Source organism: Ictidomys tridecemlineatus, chromosome 12 (genome assembly GCF_052094955.1).
Source record: "Ictidomys tridecemlineatus isolate mIctTri1 chromosome 12, mIctTri1.hap1, whole genome shotgun sequence".
Lineage (NCBI taxonomy): Eukaryota > Metazoa > Chordata > Mammalia > Rodentia > Sciuridae > Ictidomys > Ictidomys tridecemlineatus.
The window spans coordinates 1,615,370-1,637,406 of NC_135488.1; the positions used below are offsets into that span (position 1 = coordinate 1,615,370).

The 22,037-nt window shown below is 47.6% G+C and overlaps 1 protein-coding gene across 6 annotated transcripts in view; it reads right to left on the reverse strand.

The window, feature by feature from the left end:
- Positions 1-3,893: 3,893 nt before the first annotated feature.
- Kdm3a (lysine demethylase 3A) overlaps positions 3,894-22,037 on the reverse strand; it is a 44,589-nt gene continuing 26,445 nt past the window's right edge. For 4 of the 6 annotated variants that reach the window (XM_040270648.2, XM_078027925.1, XM_078027923.1 and 1 more), the window contains 16 exons: positions 21,257-21,461; positions 17,943-18,157; positions 15,516-15,668; positions 15,310-15,405; positions 14,948-15,075; positions 13,543-13,738; positions 11,912-12,084; positions 11,316-11,552; positions 9,909-10,080; positions 9,182-9,269; positions 8,575-8,705; positions 6,678-6,797; positions 6,456-6,595; positions 5,320-5,496; positions 5,109-5,243; positions 3,894-4,553 (listed from right to left, as the gene is read on the reverse strand). In XM_040270648.2, the coding sequence (XP_040126582.1) occupies positions 4,473-4,553; positions 5,109-5,243; positions 5,320-5,496; positions 6,456-6,595; positions 6,678-6,797; positions 8,575-8,705; positions 9,182-9,269; positions 9,909-10,080; positions 11,316-11,552; positions 11,912-12,084; positions 13,543-13,738; positions 14,948-15,075; positions 15,310-15,405; positions 15,516-15,668; positions 17,943-18,157; positions 21,257-21,461 (2,447 nt within the window). In that variant the 3' untranslated portion in view covers positions 3,894-4,472. The other 2 variants (XM_078027924.1, XM_078027926.1) reach the window with 2 other exon arrangements.

Here is a 22,037-nt window from a genome sequence, read left to right on the forward strand (position 1 = left end):
TCAAAGCTAGCCTCATCAATTTAGTGAAACCCGGTCTCAAAATATAGAAAGGGACTGGGGATAAAGCTCAGGAGTAGAGCACCCGAGTTTAGTCCCCAGGACCATAAGAAAGGGAGAAAAAGCGTTTTTTTTTTTCTTTTTTCTTTTCTACCCTCTTGGCTATTTTCCATGTTTCTAAATGGATTATCTTTTTTCTAAATATACAAAATCATTTGTAAAACTTTCCCTTTGCCTGGTGCCTTTTGAGGATTATGCTATAGAGATTACTAACAATTCAATTCCTTTAATAGTATTTTTTAATACTTAATTTTTAGTTGGATACAATATCTTTATTTTTTTTTAATGTGGTGCTGAGGCTCAAACCCAGGGCCTCACACATGCTAGGCGAGCATGCACTCTACCGCTGAGCCCCAGCCCCAACCCCTTTAATAGTATTTTAAAGATTGTTGAGAACTGTCTCCTATAGTTGTCCATTTCATTTAGGGTAAATTAACATCACACTGCTAGATTCTACTTATTTAAAATCCTTATTATATCTGTACTTAAAATTTCCATTAAAAAAATATTCTTAGTTGTAAATGGATCTTTTATGTATTTGGATGTGTGCTGAGGATGGAACCCAGGGCCTCACACCGGACAGCAGGTGCTCACCCTGAGCCCCACCCAGTCCTGAATTCCCACTCTTAATGTCCCTCTGTCTGTGCCTTTTTCCCTTCATGTTTTGCCAGAAGTCTGCCTATTTTATTATTTTTTCCAGTCATAGCTATGGTTGGGTTGGATTTTTCTGCTCTGTACACGTGATGGTCCCCACTGCAGTGGCACTGGGAGCTGTGGAACCCGAGAGGCAGATCCTGGTTCACGTAGCTTGCCCTGGGAGGACGGGCAGGCTGCTCTTGCAGAGGGGTGCTGCTCAGGATGAGTGGCCCCAACTCTGGCCTCAGTCTCACCACGTTGACCTCTCCCTGTGGCACCCTTGCCTGCTGCTGTGACACCAGTCCTCATGACAACCAGATGGGCTGCCCAGTCTTGGGCTCTCAGCCTCAAGCTGTGAACCAGGTGCACCTCTTCCTAAGAGGGCTCTCCTATGTGGCAGCAGCAGCAGCAGAAATCAGACCCGTACATGGGGCTGGGCTGGGGCTCAGTGGTGAGCAGTTGCCTGGCACATGCAAGGCCCTGGGTTCCATCCTCAGCACCACATAAAAATACAGGCATAAAAAAAATACGGTGTCCATCCGCAGCCAAAACATTTTTTAAAAATGGACTATACTTGGCTTTGGACTTTGCTCATCATCTGTTCTTTATTTTAATGGTTATATTTCATGTCCCCCTCATACCCATTACAAGGCAGCAAGCTGGCCCACCATGTTTCTGTGCAGTCTGGGGACCTCCGGCTCCTGGGTCCAGGGACAGTGTGTCACTTAGTGCTGCATCTGCGATTCTGAACCAGTTCCAGGGCCCACACTTCCTGCTGAGTGCAGTGAGCAGGGCCAGAAACACTGCCACAGCCACAGACAGAGGGAGGTCCTGCTGGGGGTACTGCAGAGGGAGACTGCTCAGCAGGCAGTCAGCTTTGCAGAGGGCTCGGCTGCTCCTCAGGCTGTCCAGGCTCAGCTCTGAGAAGCCAGTCCCAAATGAAATTCCTAGCAGCTGCACACCCACCCACACAGTGTCCCCCACACACACCTGGCAGCAGAGAGCATGTCCACCTGCACGGTGTCCCCACACACACCTGGACAGCAGGCATGTGCCCTCCTCCTCCACTAGTCTAGCTTCTCGTAGTTTTCAGTAAGTCTCGTGACTGTCAATAACCATGTTCCTAAGAGCCTGAAGGTTTGCTCAGTTCTAAATATCTAATTTCCATTCCACTTTGCATGTTGCTTAATTACTCAACATTGGTTAATTTTTATTTAAATTCCATTACCACCGAACAGGATTTCAACTCTATAGTCTTAATAAATGCCAGTGGCATTTTGGTCCAGTCTGTGGTCTGAGTGAAGAGCAATGCCCATGAAAGGAATGTGTATTCTTGTCATTGATTGAAGTCCATTTCACTGCTCAAGTGTCCTTATGTCTGCTTACACATCTATTCCAGAAAGGTACCCAACAGTCACCTTGAGAATCTCGTCCTTTACCCAAACTCCTTCCTGTTGGAAGCTGTAGTAGATGTAGAAACATCACCTTTCCTCTGGCAGACTCTTATCTACACAGTGTGATTTTCCTGTTTTCACTTTCTTCCTGTAATCAAACGCTTACAAGCAGGTCTTTTACTTAGTCAGATGATCTCTTCTTGTAATTGGAATATTTTTGTTCTTTGTTCCTTCTCTCCTGCCTAAATAATTTTAAAAATGTAATTATTTTCATTCAATTCCAAAGGTTTTCCTACTTGGGAGTTATTTTTTTTTTATTGTGGAAAAATATACATGTATTTACCATTTTAATTCCTGCAAGTGAAGAGTTCAGTGGCACTAAGCACATTCTGTTCTGAAACCGTGACCAACCATTTCTAAAGCTTCCCACTTCTGAAAACAGCTTTGTACTCCTTTGTTTAGGGTTTTCCTTATACACCATTTCTCCTTGCATAATGTGGAATAATATCCTTCTCTGTAATCCCAGAGGCTGGGAGGCTTGATAGTGAGTTCACATAGCTGTGAGACTCTCTAAATAAAATACAGAATAGGGCTGGGGATGCAACTCAGTGGGCAAGTGTCCCTCGGGTCCAAAAAAGAAAAGAATCTTCTTTTCAAGGTCTGAAACTATCATTTTGGGAGTGGGGAGCTTTAAAACTTATAAAACAGTGCTTGCTTCTTCTACCCACCAGTGGCTCCAGACTGCCCTGACTGCTTTTAACAACTTACGGATGCACCTCAGCCAGACACTGCTGGCTCCCCTCGGCTGGCAAGGCAGCCTGGCACCATCAGGTGCCAGGAGTAGTCAAAACCCCAAGCCCGAAGCAGTTTCTACTGCACAGGTGTCACTTTTGCAAACACCATCCCAGAGCTGAAAAGTCCCAAGGTGGACCAGCTGAAGTGGGGAGCTGCTTTTGGTATCTAGACTTACTACTCACACAAATCCACCCTGTGGGTTTTTGAACTGTCCTTGGTTTTCTTCAAGCTGATGTCTCTGTTGTCAAGCTCCCTGCCTTCCTTCAGCTGTCTCTGAGCCTGTTGTGTTCCCTTTCTGGCTGGCTGTTGTTGGACGCTGTACTCCATGGAACTTTCTCTGCCGTTTCCCACATGCTGAATTCCTAACTTGACCCCTCACATTTCATTTCAGGTAAGTTCTACTTTGCTTTTTTCTAGATTTTTCTTCCTGGTCATGTCTGGCAATCCCTTGTGCATGTTTCCCAGGCTCTTACAGCTTTAGACCTATTAGATATTTCAGAAGAAGCATCAGCTCATTTCAGAATCTGCAAGCCTCGCAAGTCTAATGACACAACTGGACGTTCCTCTCTTTCCTATGGTGGCTTTTTCCTTTGGTTCTAATAAACCTGCATTGCAGGCAGGTGGCCGCTTCCTTGTGCTGCCGCCACCTAAACAGATGAAGTGCTCTAGTTGGGCTTCTTATACCTGATGCTCTGCTGTTAGGTCCACGTTCTGAAACCTATGTCACCTTCCTTTGTAAACCCTCCCATGACAAAGGACTAGGAGAGAGACGACACGCCCCATCTCCCCTCGTTCCTTAAAGAGCCACTTAGCCAGGCCTCCAAGTTAACTGGTGGTCTTCCTTTGCAAGTGTGATTGTTTTCCCTTGAAATTCTGTGATAGCGCTGTGATACTCACTATGAAATGACTACAGCCCACTGTGCTTTGAAGAAGAGTTCTAACAGCCATCTCTCAAACCCACATTCGATAAACAGATGTGCTGAATCCACAAAGATAATGGCAATATCAAAATATTATATGAATATTTTAATGCAAAATGCTTAACACTTAAAATTAGCAAAGCTTCATTTAAATTAAAATTCCATGTAACTACAGATGGTTAGCCCAGAGTCGTACAGTAGTTGGCTTCTGCTCTATAATGCCAGTCCTATGCCACACAGAGGACTGCTCCTTTAGCTGTGGCTTCCTCCTGCATCCTAGACCCTGACCAGGTGGGAGGGTGGCCAGACAGACACGAGAGAAAGCTGACCAGTAAGCCCATAGCAATCCTAAGCTCATGGACCTGTCTGCACCCTCCCGACCCAGCTGGAAATGACCGTTGCAGAGTTGACAGGAGGCTCTGTTCGTACAGCTTGGTGAGAGTCCTGCACTAGGAGAGGAGTCACAGTATCAGGATGCACGTCTGTAAATAGTACTACATATACACACTTAGTGTCTGTAAACACTAGAAATATACATTAGACAGAGTACCCTCACAAGTCGGGTATAGTTTAAAAAAGAAGATGAGGTAACATGAAATCTCAAAGTCCACAGGAGTCCTGCCTGAAGAGTTTGAACAGCTGCCAGTAGTTCATTGCCAACATGCAGGGACTAAGGTCTGCTGAAGCTCGACTCGCTGGCCTTCAGCATAGCCACCGCATCTTTCACCGCATGGTAGATGACATTCTTCACCTGCAATAGCGGAAGCAAAGTGGATCACTCCACCACTCGGGCCACGATCCCTCACTACGCATCTATAGCCGCCCCCAGCAGTATCACCAAATACCAACGTTCATGTGAAATGCCAGCACCAGGAAAGGCCTGGGCTCCTTCAGAGCAGTGCCCGCCGCCTCTGGAAAACCTGGAGCCCACTCCATCTTCCCGCAGGCCAGGCAGTGCGAGGAAGGTTCCAAGGACAGCTCTGCCTTGACTTCTCCTCCCTTCCTTATTCCTACAGAACCAGGTACTTCCCCAGCTTCCCAGACCTGCAGCACTGCTGGAGCGGCCACCATCAGCCAGAGGTCCAGCTCTACTGCACCAGGTCTTGTGAGAGCCCTGGCTGGCAGCTGGGCGGCAGCCAGAAGTATACAAGCAGCCTTATCGCGGGCACAGTCCCTCCCAGAGTCTACGCTGCAACACAGCAAGTGAGGTCTCCTCTGGGCTGCTGTCACTCCACTGCAGACAAAGTGACTTTAACAGGCTGGGAAGCCAGCACCCACGAATGCCAGAAGCCAGGTCTGTTTTTACCTGTAATTTGTCTTCGTGGTTTGTATGAGTCTGCGACAGATAACGGAATTCCTGAGTGAGCCAGAAGCAGTGCTTCACGTGCTCTGGAGACACAAAGTCCTCGGCCACTTTGATGCAGCTGTACAAGTTGTGAACCTGGAACACACCGAGCCACATTAGTGCACATTCAAGTCCCTAGCAGAGAGAGCAGAAAGAGAAGCAGAGTGCTTGCCTGGTGCGGAGCTCCTGCTGGGATGAACACCACGTCCCCGAGGAACTGGACGATAGCCCAGCCCTGCACCCCATACTCCTGATGCAGGCGCTTTCTTAACGATCGGTCCAGATACCAGCTCTGGTCATGAATAGGATCATGGTCTGCTGGGTTCTCTTGACCTTGCTCTTCTGATACCTAGAATAAGAACATGAGCGACATGCTAAGACCCAAAGTGAGTGAGCCTCAGGCGTTCTTCAGCCTAAGTGCCCCACTGCAGAAAAAGAGGAGCAGTAATCAGACCTGGAATGAACCAACAAAAGAAAGACTGCACATGGCTGCTGCTTCCTGGTACTGGCAGTCTCTACATGTTCTTGGACCCACTAAATTCAGACATTTTTTGGCTTAGAACTTTTAAAGGTAAGTAGGTTCAAATTCCTTAGATAGAAACTTGTTTTACTGTCATTAAAGACCTACCTTTATTTAACAATCTGAGAGTTATCACACAGTCCTGAAGATGACCACACATCCAATTTATTCTAGACCCAGTATCTGGAAAAGTACATACAGAGTGACGCTACGGGGAACAATAAGGTGACCAGCATGTTTAGAAAAGCCAAACGGTCCTTGTCCAGGAACAGCTCAGGGCCTGCCTAGTGCCAGGCAGTAGGCCCAGTGGCTCAGGTCCATGCCTCATGGACAAGGGAGACCACCAGCCAAGGACACCTGGGTCACAACCAGTAACCTCAGTGCCAGCCAAGTTTAAAACCAAGTAAGCCCCAACTTTCCAACTTCCACACAGAGCCCTGCCTAAAAGACACAGAAACTTCAGAAGCCTGGAGCCTTCCAGGACCCTGCAGTCCCTGGCTAATGAACACAAGTAGGGCCCTGCACCAAGTGACAGTGGACAAATCAACAGGGACCTTAGTAATGCACTCAGAACAAGGAAGCTAGGGGCCACGGTCTCTACCCAGTGCTCAGATTACAACACAATGGAAATAAATGGATGCTCAGAGGTGAGTAGAGTCTGAACAGAGCTCTCCAAGCGCTATCATTAAAACAGAAGGACAGGCCCCCTCGCCACAACCCTGCCAGCCAGGTCAGCTCACCACACAAGGACTTCCAACATGGCCACACGTGAGCCTCTCCTCACACACCTTTTTAAGGAATTCTCTTATTTTCTCTGTGTCCTTCGCAGCGTAGATGTGCCAGAGGGCTCCTGGCTTCTCTTTTCCTTCAATAAACCGCTTTATAGTGAGTTCATCAGAGTCTCCATCTTGGATGGTCCTGAGGACTTCTGGAGCAAAGGAAAGTAGGTGATCAGACCACAAACCCGGCTCGGACTGGGACAGTTGGCCCTACCCGGTGTGCAGCCCTACCTTCTTCCTGCTCACACTGCCCTTTGGGGATGCCCACATAGACCATGACGTTAGCAGCGTCAGAAACGTCCAGGTGCAGGTTTGTTGTTCCGTATTTCCGATCTTCTGGAGTGATTAATCCTGCAGAAAAAAGACACTGAGGACAAATGCTGGGAGATGCCTGGGAATAAGCTCGCTCTCTCATCCTCAAAAGTAACAACACTCAAGGGATGGAGCTGTCCTCTCCTTTAAAAAGGACTCTCTTATCAGATATTTAATTACAAGATTATACATCCACAAATCCTAAGACTTGTTTCCAGTGACAAGCAAAGGAGGTCCCTGATAAGAGCTTCATGCTTGAAATGAAATTATGGAAAAAAACTGCAGGCCTAAAGGGGGTACCCAGGACCCAACCTAGACGGCACAAGCTAAGTGGCAGAGCCGACTCCCAGGCCAGGGCAGCTGGAGCTCCGGGTGTTATATGGCCTGGGACCAAGAGCCAGCACCACTTCTCATGGCGCCTGCTGGAAGCTGCCCGCTCCCACATACTGCTGGATCCAAGGGAGGACACTGCCTGATACACTCACTGGGCCAGAGTGCGGCCCCCTCCTGTGTCCAGTGCTTCCGGAGCAAAGGCTGTGGGCTGTCCCAACAGCCTGTGTGGCCTGGAGGCCTTGACCCCTGGCTTGCCTGGGGCTGGACTTGTGGGCAAGTCTCCAAATGCCCATCTGGGGCAAGAGCCCTGACATGCCCTGCTGCCTCTGCAACTTGCTGAACATCAGCCCCAGGCACAGAGGAAGTGCTGAGTGTCAGGGGGAACTCAGAAGACAGAGAAATTCACTTTAAAATGGCAAAGGGAAAATATCAAGAGAACCACTGTTCTACACTCTCATGTTCTCAATGTATTTGGAAAATATTTCCAGAATAAAAAGTAAAAAAATGTCAATTTTAAGAAGAGCCATTAACCTACTAGAAATGAAATGAAGGTTCTATCTGATGGCACGAGCCAGTGCCACAAAGTCTGATTCTACTTGCTGTTTGAAAAGTCAAGGAGCAGCGTTCAGGAAGATGACACACGTGCAGTGCACCTAGGACACTAGGAACCACCAGCACAGGCTCCTGGACAGTGGCCAGGACCTAGGGCGGGAGAGTGAGCTAGAGCCAGTCAGTCCCAGCAGGGCTGCTTGCTGGCCTGTCCAGGGCCACACTGGGTAAAGTGAGACCTGCCCAGCCACTGGCCCCAAGACTGCAACCACAGTAACAACGCCAGACTCTCAACTGAGATTATAAAAACTAACGGTCACAGGGAAAGGGCTCCCAGAACAACTAAAGATTGATACCAAAAAAAAACACACAAAAACTTTCATGAGCCCAAGTTCTAGTCTCTGACTCGCCAATCGCTTCTGAGATTCTGAGGACATTGTCCCTTCTACTGTTCCAAAATCCTTGTCCCTATTTGGAAAATTGGGGGTCTTGCAGCTAGAGAGAGCCTGTACCCTCTCCTTTGAGCAGCCATGACCTAACCCGTGGACGATGACAGCTGTATACCAATGCTGATGGCCAGGTGTCAGGAGTGAGTAGAGACATGTCTGCCTTCTTTCAGCGCCTGCTGCCTGCTTTAGGGAGGGTACAACTGTGTCAGGGGAAGAGCTCTGACAGAATGACACTGCCAACAGTCAGTGACTAGGAAGAAAACACCCACAGCTATGCTATTTAAACCAAGCAGGTGTATTCTTAAAAGGTAGCCACCTCACACCTTGGCTGTGACAGTGAATCACACAGGACAGGAACAAGGAGAGAGGGGAAGCCCGAGGGTCAGGTGCTGCTGTGCTAAGGGTGGTGTTCTCTCCCCCTGAAAAGCAGCCTCAAGGTTTGGATTCGGTCTGTCTTAACTTGTGAGTTAGCGTCTCCTCCTTACCATAAGCATTATACATCTTGGGACCCAGATCAGGCCGAACAAAGTAGTTTGGCAATCTAGAGGCCAAGTTCAATTTGCCGTCTCGCCTGGTGTACTCGGGCAGCGGAATGTTGGCCATCAGGTCATCGAACCTAGGACAAGAAAGCCAGGATTTCGCAAAACAAGCCTGCCATGTTTGTCGCACAATGTGCAACGTGAACAGAACAAAGGTGTGTGGGTGACCCTGAGGCTGGGGAGAGTGGTCATGGAGACTTAAGGTCAGCACTGTAGCAGTCATAAACAGAGAGGCCTTCCTCTCCCACCACAGGATGTGTCAACTACCCGTTCAACTCCGAGCCCTGGCACAGCAGCGCCTGTGACCGTGCAGCACAGCCTGTGCACCTCGTGGGCCTCGTCTCTGGCATGGCACTGGGTGTGTGCACCAGTCCTAGGCACCTCGACTTCATCTCACTTAAAAACACTTCCTCTCCAAAGGGTCTAGCCAGGATAACAGCCAGCACCAAAAAAGCCACGAATTCCATGTTTCCCTAAACCCACTCCTCGTCACCTCAAGAACTCATCCCGCCAAGTCCAGGAGGCAGCCCTCTGCCTGCCGCCGTGGCCATACCTGGACGGCATCATGTCCCTGAAATCTTCTCCTGGTGGCCAGTCCTTAAGTTTCAAAACCATCGGTTCTTTTTCGTTTTTCAAACGATCTGTAAAGGAACCAGAATAAGCGAGCCATTATTCATGATTCAGACCAAAATCAATGACAAATTCATATTTTATGCTTCAACAATACAAATAATACAGTTTCATCTCGGTAGACGCTTCACAACCCGCTCCATTTAGAACACAAATACTGCTTTTCTCTAATGTCCCCACCTGCCAGTTGCCAATCATTTCTAAATGGTCAAAAAATCCATTTGTACTCTCAGGGCAGCAAAATAAAAGATCAGTAGTTAATTTGTATTAGGTCCCGTCTTTTGATGCTGCTCATTCTTTGAAATCCAGCCACTCCTCATGCCCATGACGTGTGGAACGAAACGTGTTTCTACAGTGACCCTCAGGGACCCCGTCTGCTGCTCAACCACAGGTGACTAGCAAGCTCGGTTTCCGAAGCCAGCATCACACAGAAATGACCAGCTCTGCTGAGACTGAGGCCATCCTGCTCTATGGACCAGGACCAGCTGGCCATCCCCCGTCATATTCTGGGTGACAAAGTGTATCACACTAGTCCCTGTAATACAACTAAAGTCCATTGGGAGAAGAAAGGGAGGAGGACAGAGGCTCAGTCCTCGACTCCCTGCTGCTCCTGTCTCCTTCCACATCCCTGACATGTCTTTAGTACATACTTGGGACATCCTCAAAGCCGTCCCAGAAGTCGCCTACTGTGGCTCCCGTGATGATTTCGTTGGTCCTGCAGTTCACGAGATCCACTTCCTGCTCCCCAAACTCTTTCCTGAAGGACTCGGGTTTCCAGAGTTCGGCGTTCAGTCTGTGGTGCACTCCTGAGACCATCACGGGCTACGGAGAGGGAGGAGGCTTAGCACACCCCCAGCTGTCCCCAGCTGCTGTTGGTCCTGGTCTCAGGGAAGCCACAGCAGCTCCTATGTGACAGCCCTGCCTTCCAACCACATCAGGAAGCTCCAGGAGAAAGGACCCCCCCCCCCCCCCGTCGCACTCCAAGAACACCCCATGCCAAGGCCAGGGGGCAGCATGGGATGTGAAGGAGATAAAGCCGGTGGGCGCCAGCCTACGCTCCAGCCTATCCTCACCACACTGGACACAGACCTGAGGCTGCCAAGTCCTGGTTGTTGGAGACAAGTCAGAATCCTGAGCTTTCTGTGCAGTCCTGATGTTAATGTAAAACCATGATGTGTATATATATAAGCCAAACAAAACCTGCCGCTGCCTAGGGCACCTGCCTGCCACCCCAGCCTCTGGGAGGATGAGTGAGCAGTCCTGGGAGGTGGGACACACAGGGTGGAAAAGCACTATGAGAATGGGCAAGCCACGTTTTGGTACTTGGCATTTCCCACAAATTCTTGCCCAAGAGCAATGTTCCTTTGGTGAATACTCCGGTTTGGCCAAAAAGAAAAGCCAAAGATACAGAAAATAGAACCAAAACGACGTAAGCACAGCCTAGGCTCAAGGCCAGGCACCTTCTGCACACTCCAGCTGCAGATCCAGCAACCACACCTGGGGGACTCTCACCAGGTATAAGATGCTGTTGCTACTACTGCTGCTGCTACTCGGCGCCCACCCTAGGACAGCTGTCAGCTTCCCTCCATGGAAGAGTTTGCTCAGTTTTATGCTGTCCTGTCACTCCTTCAAACTCCCAAACAGCCCACCTTCCCTGAGGCTCACAAGGCTTGGCTGCTCTCATCAAAACCCAACAATGGGGCCAGGTGTGGTGGCGCACACCTGCCTTCCCCTCGGCTCCAGAGACTGAGGCAGGAGGATCACAGGTTCCAAGCCAGCCTCAACAACTGAGAGAGACCCTGTCTCTAAATAAAATTTAAAAAGGGCTGGGGGACTGGAGTTGTGGCTCAGTGGTAGAGTGCTTGCCTAGCTTGTGAGAGGCACTGGGTTTGATTCTCGCCACTATATGCAAATAAATAAAATAAAGGCCCATCAACAACAAAAAAATTTTTTTAAAGGTGGGTGCTGGGGATGTGGCTCAATGTTCCAAGTACCCCTGGGTTCAATCCCCAATGCCAAGGGAGCCAAAAAGAGGGGCTGTGACTGGTTGGTGTTACCTGCCCTTGCTTCCAGCACTCCCTGAACACGTTCCAGTTGCTCTTGTTGTTGGGGTCCTGCAGGCACAGCAAGCGGTTGTCGCAGAGCCAGTAGTGGGGAGTGTCAAAGCCCATAATGCTGGGCTTGATCGTCAGTCCTTGAGGCCTCTTAGACAAGTCAGAGGAACTCTTGTTTTGCACCAAAGAGGCAAAGATGTCATCAAGGATTTTTGGTGTATTCTTGAGTCCATTTTCTGTCTGAATTTAGGAAAGAACACAAGTCTTTTAAGTGTGCCATTCCCCATCATCAAAAAGTCCCCTTCCTAAAGATAGGATTAGCACCTATCAGTGTATGCTCAGAGCCCAAGCCAGAACCCCCAGGTAAAGAAGCAAGTCCCTTGTTCCCACTTGGGTACAGGAGAAAGTATATGTAATCGGAGAAAGTGGTCCTGCCCTGTGGAAGTCCATCTGCCAATGACCCAGCCTCCTGTCCCCACAAAGGTTAAGTATGTGATTTATGTCCTTCTACTTCTACCCACTTGGTTTCTCTCAATATCTTCCTGTCTGTCTCCATGCAACTTTGTAAAGCAGATGCACACAATAAAGCAAACACATACCTTTCCTGAGGAGGAATTCAGGAGATTTCGGAGGAAACCAGAATTATTGTTGCTTACAGGTGTCAAGATGGTGCTGTTAAAGGTGTGAAGGACTGTGCTGGATTTGCTCAGAGGCGGGAGGGGTGGAAGGCATTTGATTTCATTCTTTAAAATTGGCATTGTAGGTTGTTTTTCTAAAACCAAACCAAAAAAATCCAGATTTAACAGCATTCTGAAAGGCAACTCTTAGCAATCTTCTAGTAACAATTATTTTAAAACTTGGGTTTTTGAGGGGTATGGTGGTATACGCCTATAATCCCAGCAACTCAGGAAGCTGAAGTAGGAGGATAATAAGTTCAAGGCCAGCCTCAACCGCCTTAAAATAGAAAAGGCTGGGGATGCCGCGGTTCAGTGGTAAAAAGCACCCCTGGTTAAGTCCCTGGTACCAAAACACACACACAAACCAACAAAAATCTTGGTTTTCATTTTGTAGAACAAAGAAAAATTTAAGGGGATAAATACCAATGATATTAAAGATTTCCCAATAAATATTAAAACAATATCTAGTACCCAGGCTAAACTAAGGAAAATGGCATTTTTTAAACTTTGACTTCTGTTTCTGTTATGCAAATAAAATGTACTGTTGTTAATTCACCCTGTTATTCAGCAACACTAATGTGTATTGCAAATGTAGATTCTTTTGAACTTTTCACATGTACTGTTAACAAATATTGACCATTTATTGATTCCTTTCATATTTTCTTGATTTCTCTTATTCGAGCCTTAGTGCACTGGCCAGGGTTCCTGATTGACAAAGTTAATGACAACTGACACCTTTGTCTCATCCCTGAACAAAGGAAACTATCAAAACAATTTTTTTCAAATTTAAGCCAGGCATGGTGGTGTGGGCCTGTGGTTCCAGCTACTCAGGAGGCTGAGGCAAGAAGAATCACTTACACCCAGGCGCTTGATGCCAGCTGGGCTCCACAGCGGAGACCCCATCTCTCATTAAAAAAAAAAAAAAAAAAAAATTCAATGTTCAGGGTGTTTTTTAAAAAATTTATAATGAGATTTAAGCTTTACACAGAGTTTTTCTGTGTCTCATCACACAATTTTCCCCTTATATTTTGGGATGTTAAACCATACCTTGTATTTCTGGAAGACCCTGCTTAGAGATTATATATAAATATATATTAAGTCCCTTTATTTATGGTGTCAAACTTGAGTCACCACATTTAAGGATGTTTCACATTAAAGAAATTAGCCAGAGACAGAATCACCTAGATTTTAACCTAAGCCTACCTTATCCCAAAGTCCACATTCTTTTTATTTTCATCAGCATCCTGAAACACTGGTGACAAAAATGGAACTGAAGATGGCACATTCCAGTGAGGTACAACAGAAACCAAGCACCATGTGGTGAGGAGAAGAGCTGGGGGCAGGTTGTCACTGTACTACAGTCTTAGCACCATGCGCCCCTCCCGCCTCCCACCCCCCACCCCCACCCCACCCCCAAGCCTTGGGAGCTGACTGCAAACACACCTTCCGTACGGTTGCAGGAACACGTCCTCTCCCGAGACTTCCAACCACTGTCTCCCCACAGTGAGACTGCAGAGCCCTCCACGAGTGACTCAGTCCTCAGGAACACTCACCCTTGTTCTCCTTGTTGACGTTCCCGCTGGTCAGGTCTGCCAGCCAGTTGAGTGGAGCCGTGCTGGCTGGACAGGCAGGCCTCACGCTGCAGGCTGGCCTGGAAGCTGCTTCTCCACTTGAGGCCACCGGCTCCAACACTGAGGGGCTCTGCGGGAGCATAGCACCCAGAGTCAGTTTTTCGCCAACTAAGGAAGTCTGTATGAGTACAAAAGGGGAGTTTTGTTTAGGCTGAAGAATGGCAATTCCCTTTTCTTAATCTTCTCCCTCTCCCCAGTAGCCATTAGTAAGAGAAGTTTCCAGAACAAAGCTACCTAATGAGTTGCCCCAGCTATCCTAGGGCTTCAGCAACCCTTCAACAGACAGGGAGCAGGGCTGCTGCACAGAGCTTCTGAGGACTAGCAGTGGGAAGGAAGACCTCATGACCACCCCACACACAGGCATTTCCCGCCACCCTCCAACCCAGCCAGGTTCGCCCATGTCTCCACCATCCCATACACCATGTGGCTTTGACGGGATGGTCTGTGCCTGTCTCCCTGAGAATCCAGCCAGACGAGGCACACAAAACACGGCTATTGGGTAAATAAGTGAGGTAGGCAGGAAAGGAAACGAGTTTGAGAGGGAATGTGCTCTTCTGGTTTAGCTGTAAGAGGTGAGGAGATTAACAGCTCTTGAGAAACATCAAGAGGACTATCAAGAGGAGGAGCCAGCCCACTTACTCCTCTGGGACCTAAGAAACCATCTGGTTGGCCCCAGAGAGGGAGAGAAGTTCCTGTGCTGGTCCACCCTCCCTGCACATGAGACACGCTGGCAATGCCCAGTGACTGCTACTGGTTGTCATTTCTGACACCCTAGCGAGCAATCACCTTGTGGGCAAAAATGTAACAACGTAAAAGCAGCGGAAATGGCAAAGATCCCAACTCCTCCAACTGAGAGTATAAAAGAATTTTGGATTCCTAAAGAACAAGAATGATGAGGCGAGAAAGGAGAGCCAGAGACAGAGTGACGGACGGCAGGGACGAGGGAAGCCTGCAGGAAGGGGCACCACTCCTTGCACTGTTCAGTTACATCAGAGGTAAAATACAGCTGGTAATTTAACACTCCATGAAGTCTGAGTCATTTAGTTCTGCAGAACATGAACACCTTTTAGAAACCCACACAAATTTGACAGCAATTTGTTGGGTAGACTACAGCACAAATTTTTCCTTTATCAAACAAAAGAAAAAAAACTAAAATCTACTAAGAGCCACCTGGTGACTAAGAGCAACAGGAGGAATGGGAAGGGTGGGTCTCTGAACAGCCACAGGCCCGTGTTCCTGTCAAATGCACTGCCAGGAATGCTTGGCTTATTTGAAAATAGACCATCAACAATTACAAGGACGATGAATCTAGCAGAAGCAGTAATACCTGTTTTAGGTCTTCCTTTGAGGCTGGCTTTGAGAAGAGTTTGAACTGCCTGTTTGAACAGGGGCAGTTTGCCTTTATCCCCCATTTGGCTCTTACAGAATGCACAATGTCACCAACATCGTAGAGTGCTAAGAAAACACAAGGGCAGAGGTGACATCTCAACAGGGTGCCAGTGCCTTCGAGCTCACCCAGCAGCACAGAGACCCAGTGTGCACAAGTACCCCTCCTTCTCCCAACAACTCCAAGCACCTCTGTCTTCCTCTATGAAACTATTCACAGGGCAGCGCTGCCCACAGAGTAAACCAACCACCAGTCCCTCGCCAGCCAAGACCCAGGGGAAGAGCCCCCGCACCGCACAGTACCTTTTCCAGGAATGATCTGCGTGGGCATCAGGTTCTCAGGCTCATGTATCTGACTCTTCACACATCTTAGCCAAGAGAATGTCTTGTAGGCAGCACCTGCAAATAATACCGCACTATGGTGACCATCTGCATGGCCCCAGGCCCCAGGGTCCCCAGCGTCATCAGCAGAAGGCTCCTCAAGGCGGGGGTGTCGGGTCAGCTCTCACCCTGCTGGCAGTTCTTCCTCTTCATGCGATAGCAATCCACACACACCCCGAACCCACAGCGAGGGCACACCCAGTGCAAGTTGAAGATGGTGGTGTCACACACGTCACACATTTCCCGGACTCCTTTGACTGCTCGCTTCCAGGCAACCTGCCCTGCAAGGATCAAGAGATCAGTCAGTCCTGTGGGGAAAAGGGGTTCCGAAATCAGTGAGTGCCAAGATGGGCCGTCAGTAGTCCTCCCTGCGTGCTCCAGCAAGCCTCAGCATCCTGCACCGCAGCTCTGCCTCTGAGGCCAAACTGCACTCCACAGAAACCCTGCCCAGGCTGTGCAGCAGCTGCTCCACCAGCCACAGCGCAGCACTGGTGCCCTCCGCAGCTGTGCCTAAGCTTTCTGTTCGAAAGCTCCTGTGTGGAGGCAGCATGAAACGGGCTTCCTCCAGGGGAAAAGCAACCTGCTCAGACACACACACAACCCTCGGGATACTCACAGCTGCCTTCAATCTACTCACTGCCCATTAAATGCTCCAGTGTATCTAAGGGCCTCCAAGGAACAGGCCTATGTACACAGTCAGGTCCTTGACTCTGTCCTGTCAGTGATACCAGGCCCAGGACTAACTCACACTACCACATGCCCAGCAGCTGGAGGCAACCTAGGAACCTACAAAGAGGCTCTCTCCTGGTAATCAGAAGGAGGGTCCTTCTAGGTCTGGGCATGGGCTGCCTGCCCAGCCTGACGCTAACAGAAAGCTGAAGGAGTAGGAGCAAAGCAGGCATTGTTCCAAGTCACAGGAAAGCCCACTACCGTGACTGACTCAGCCAGCCTGCCCCCTCCCCAAGCAGCCCTGAGCTGACGCGGCTGCACTCTCATTCTGTGGAGAGGACCTCTTCCTGATCCAGTCTATGGTGGATGCATTATTTCTTCCAGAATGATTGTACAGCCCAAATGACCCCAACTGCTGAGTAAATCTCTGCTGTTTCACCCATGCAAGAGCTCTAAGCACTTCACAAATGCGATCTCTGAACTATACTTTGGTCACTTGGACTAGACTGTTTTATTACAAAGTATTCTTAAAACTCAGCCACCAGTCCCATGGTTATCTGTCACTGAAACGACGTAACTAGAAGAGCTCCCATCTGACAGTGGAAATGTGCTCCTCGTGTCAGGATGGTGACAGCCCTCAGCTAAAGCAGCAGCTTTCAGCACCTCTCAGGGAGGAGGCCCCTCCCATCGACCAGTACATCATAGAGGAGGGAAGAAGACAGGACCATCACAGGCAAGGAGGAGAGGATCCTCAGGAGGGGAAGAGCCCTTACGTACATCTTAAAAGGAAGATATGTGTGCAACAAAACATCCTCAGAACAGAAAACCAGCACTGCCTCCAATAGCCCTGCGGCCTGAGGAGGGAAGCGGCTGCGTGTGCCAAGGACGGCTGCTCCTTGCAGTCTTCGCACCACTGCGCACAGCTGCTAAAGGAATTTCTTTAAATCAACTACTTTTACCCAAATGTATTAAGGAAAATTTTCTGAAAAGGGAAGAGGTTTTTTTTGTTTTAATCACTTGTCCTAAAGACATCACAGGGAATGAGATCTTGATTTCTGATTCTCCACTATCCAATTAAATGGCATGATGTTAAAGCCACTCTTCATCAGTGTGGTCCAGTTCTGCAGTGGCTCAGACCCCTGACCCACTTTCAGATTCCAACTGCTGGTTTCTATTCCTTGGACTCCAGAGAAATAATCTTCATTCCCTAATAACATTTCTGTGCTTAAGCTACCTTTGTTAACATCCAGTAGTTAAGAACTTTGGTGGTGGTTAACTTCTGCAGATGCTTGTATTCAAACACGCTTGGTTATGCGAGTGAGAAGGCTTCCCTGTTAACTTTCAACTATGTGGCAAAGAAAATGTGGAAGAGGACATAACACAGCCTTACAAGACGGACACCCTGGTGCTTCTACAGAGCAAAAGGGCAGGGCTAGGTGTGCTCTCCTCCTAGACATCCTACCTTGAGATGTCACCAAGGAGGTCTGGCTCTATTGGGTCACCCACCCTGGCCCCTGGGGCTTGGTGGGCTATGTCCAACACTAACCTTCAAGTGTCCCCTCCAAATTCTGCTCTGACAATCACTTCTAACCACAGCTTGTTCCCATTCTCAGGCATGGAACCAGCTCACCCTGGTCCTCAGGAGGGTTAGAGAATAGCCTGTCCATTTTTCCTGATTACATAGCCATCTGAGGCCTCCTCACCCTTGGTGAGCCTGCACTCCTAGGGAGGAGCTTCTTCAGACTCTGAAGAAGCTAGCCATGGAAGGAAAAAGGCCACCTAATCCTCTCAGTGAAAATGAAACCATGCACTGAGACTTTGGTGTTACCTCAGAAACAAAAATCAAGTTGGACTCGAAAATCCTACCCCCTAAGAGATGCTCTTACTGTGTGGCTCAATAGTTGACATAGCTTCCTTTTCAGAAATCACCATTTGACAGAAGTGGTCTCCAATGTTGGCCAGGATGTACTTGGCTGTGTCCAAATCCGTCCCAACGACATTTCTGGTCAGAGGTAGCCACAAGCCAATTGCTTCACTGTCATATTTGTTTGGTGTTAAGAAGCCTTCTACCCGCAACACACCATGTTTGTTGAATTGCAACCTACGGAAAGTAGAAAACACACAAAACTGATTCACAGCTTGTAATTACAATTTAAATCAATAAAATCCTTCAAGGTCTTCTGTAATTTCCATGATTAATTACAGCCAATTATTTGTGAATGCCAACAGAAAGATAAAACACTTGTATTTTTTCTTCCACAAGGAAAGCCTGAGAGGACTAGGAGAGGTGCATTCTGCATTCAAACCAAAACAGAGCCACACTCCCTCCACAGAGGCAGCTCAGCCTGCTGGGCATAGGACTTCACAGTAAGGACAGTCACCAGTCATCAGAAGATGATAATCTGATCAGATTTGAATACCTCCACTGTTTTCAGAATAATGCTCAGCTCAGCAAGAAAAGGCTCCTCAGTTGCTGAAGCAAGGCCACATGGACCTGGGAGGGGTTGTGCACCCACCAGAGCCCCTGTTGTGTTATCTCTGTTGTGAGAGGAAGCATGAGAGGGGCCTCAGGTGCTCCAGAAGTAGGGAAAAGGCAGAGAACTTGCCCAGAACTCACTCAATTTCCTATCATACTTGGCTTTTTCATGAGCTTTGTGTTAGTTTTGATCTTTTTAGTTGGAGACATAAGAAACTGACCCAAAATGCACACCAGATGTGACAGATGTTGTGACAGTCACTAAGTGCTAAGAGTTCTGTGGGACTCATGGTGAAGCCGCCTCCCTCATAGAAATAGTAACTGAGCTTCCCTTGTCACAAATGGTAAATAGTAGGTAAGAGAGGGTTATGTTCAGGAAACAGTGCTTCATACAAGAAGAAAAGCAGGTGAATTGGGTGACAAGAGACCAATAAGATTAAACCAGAGTTTATTCCCGAGGTGAGAATCCAGAGAGGAATGCTGGGTCAACTACTACAGGCCTTCAGCATGCTGCTGGGCACCCAGACCTCCTCCACTAGGCACTGGGGACCTAGCAAGACTCCTTGAGCCTGGGAGACAAACAAAGTGTGTTCTAGAAAAATCACCTGTCCAAAAGAGTGCAGGGTAAGCAAGACAAGACAATAGGAGCTGCATAACAGATAAACTTGCTTCAAGCAATCCAAAGAAGAGTTGCAAGGTTTAGTTAAAACAGCCCAAATTAGAGAGTCATGACACTAAAACAAGTATGAAAGCCATTTCAAAGGGGGGAGCTAATGACAACGGGACGTGGCAACTATGCCTTATAACTGAGACTCGGCCTCTACTTCTGTTTGATCTGTAGAAAAGCCGAATGGGAAATATTTGAGGAGGTGGCCAAGGACAGCTTTAATCTACTCTTCTCCAAGCAACAGGGGAAAGTTAATTATGACATTCTTTTACAAAAAGAGTGACTGTGTTCTAGTTTCAACTAGAGTGGCTTTATTATAACACTAAGCAAAGGCACCTCCCCCTTAAATTAAAAAAAAAAAAAGGAAAACAGCTAAATAACAGCATCAATGATTTTTAGATTGTTTCAGAACAGTGATTTTTTAAAGAAAAAAAGCTCTGATACTATTACATAGAACAACAAAGTGATCCCCTCCCTAAAAAGCCTTGGCAACTTCCCTCTCCCTTGCTCCAGTTACCACTTTTCACAGCAAGAGCCAGCAAAGTGCTAACAAAGACCTGGAGGAAGCACAATCATTCTGCGGTTTCTCCAAAATATACACAAGTGCAAATGCAAAAGCACCTTTACTGTACACAGAAAGCCTCCTGAGAGGAAGTGGAACAAAGCTGACCTGACTAGGAACAGCCTGGACCAGACACCATGCAGGATGCCTGTGTCTGCACCACAGCACTGCAACACACTCCACTGTCTGCACTTGTGACTCACTCAGCAGTGAAGGGCAAGCCAGTAGCCAGGAACTGGATTTCATTACAATAGCCTGAACCTGAGAGCACCGGCAGCTCACCTCGCTGGTGTCCTGCATGTGCTGCTTTGAATAGAACGATCCTTAAATACTGAAATTACTTGTGCACTTCATTCAGCTTATCAACCACCTTTTAACTTAAGATTTTAAGTTAAATTTTAACTTTGAATGAAAGAGCAGGAAAAAAGGAAGAAATTAAAAATCAACACTTGTTTGCAATTATATCTGTTGGACCTGAAAATATCTAAATTATGAAAAACTGGATTATATCCAAAGTTCATCAGTACCGGAACCATCACCATTTGTGTCTCAATGAAAGAAAAAAGAAGGATGTCCTTTGCTTCACTCAGGCAGAAGAATTTACAGAAAAGGAACTTGACTCATGAAAAAATACAATATAAACATGAAAGCTTTGTCTATTGAGATTTTTCACAAGACATGCCTTCTCTGGTAAAGGAAATTACAAGCAGGCCTGAATCCCACCAGTGGGCAAAAACACAGCTGACGGTTCCAGGAGGGCAACGTGGCAGGACAAATGCCAAGGTCTTGCACACACACCTCTAACCTAGCAATGCCACTTCCTACAATCCTTGCAAAGTACAGCCAGAGACACGGACAAGAAGATGTCAGCTCCATGTTATTTCTAGTGGCAAAAAATGAAAAGTCATCTTAATATATCAACAAAGGAGTTGCTGAGATGGGATATCAAGCATTGCTACAATGGGTTCTTAGGCAGAAATGTATAAGTATTTGTAGAAAAGAATGAATGTGAACAAGAGGTTCCTCCTGGGCATTGGAAAATAAATCCAAAATAGTCCATGCAATGTACTAATTGGATGGGCCTGAACCCTGCCAGTGCACATTCCTTATTTGTGGTGGATTTTCAGAACCTTCAGCATTTTTCTACAATGACAGTACTTTTAGAAATAAAAACGTGTACTTCTAAGCTTCTCAGCTTCATTTGAAAAATAAGATGTGGTGGTGCACGCCTATAATCCAGCTACTGGGAAGGCTATGGCGGGTAGATCACAAATTTGGGGCTAGCCTGGGTAATTTAATGAGAGTCCCTGCCTAAAAAAGAAAAAGAAAGAAAAAGAAACAAAGAAACAAACAAAATAATATGCAGAAAGCTCTAGATTAATGCTCATAGATTAGAAATGCAACCACTACCTTCTTAGTTCTAGCTCTGCTACGAACAGAAAAAGAAAAGTGCACAAGTGGGCCCAGACGCCATGCACTCTCTCCCAGGCCTCACCTCCTGAAGTGGAAGAAGCGGCAGAACACAGGTGAGTCCTTCTGCTGCTCTTTGTCCTTACGAAGGCTGTCCAGACGACACTCCCGGCACTTGGGCAGCTGAGCCACGATGTTCACACAGGAGTCGTCCTGCACAAAGGCCTCACCGCTCTGCTGTAGCTTCTTGAGTTTAGCAGGATCTGTCAAAACTGACTTCCGGGCTGGTACTAGGAAAGAAAAAGATCAAGGAAACAGAATCTCAAATTTTTGGATATCACATCAATATTTGGTTAAATTCTACTCATTAAGCCAATATTCACAAAGAAAGGACTCCTCCTCTCCACTCCTGGTTCAGAGGTAATGTCAGGAACATGGCTGACAGCAGACACCAGAGAACAACTGGAAGGTGCTCTTCTCTCCAGGTCGGCACACTCTCCTTTCACAACCTGGACAGCGGGAATGCCAGAGTAGCACTGCGAGGCAGAGGCCTCAAGCAAGCTCACTGCAGTACTAGCAGTACAGGTGGGCACACCTCTCCAGAAGACCGAAGTCAAGGTCACTCTGCCCCTTTCACACTCAAGAGAGGCTGGTTTTAGGAGGGTTCGGTGGCAAACTGTTTGTAATCCCAGGGGCTGAGGCAGGAGGATCGTGAGATCAAAGCTAGCCTCAGCAAAAGCAAGGCACTAAGCAACTCAGTGAGACCCTGTTTCTAAATAAAATACAATAGGGCTGGGAATGTGGCTCAGTGGGTGAGTGCCCCTGAGTTTAATTCCTGGTACCAGTACCCCCACAAAAAAAGAGAG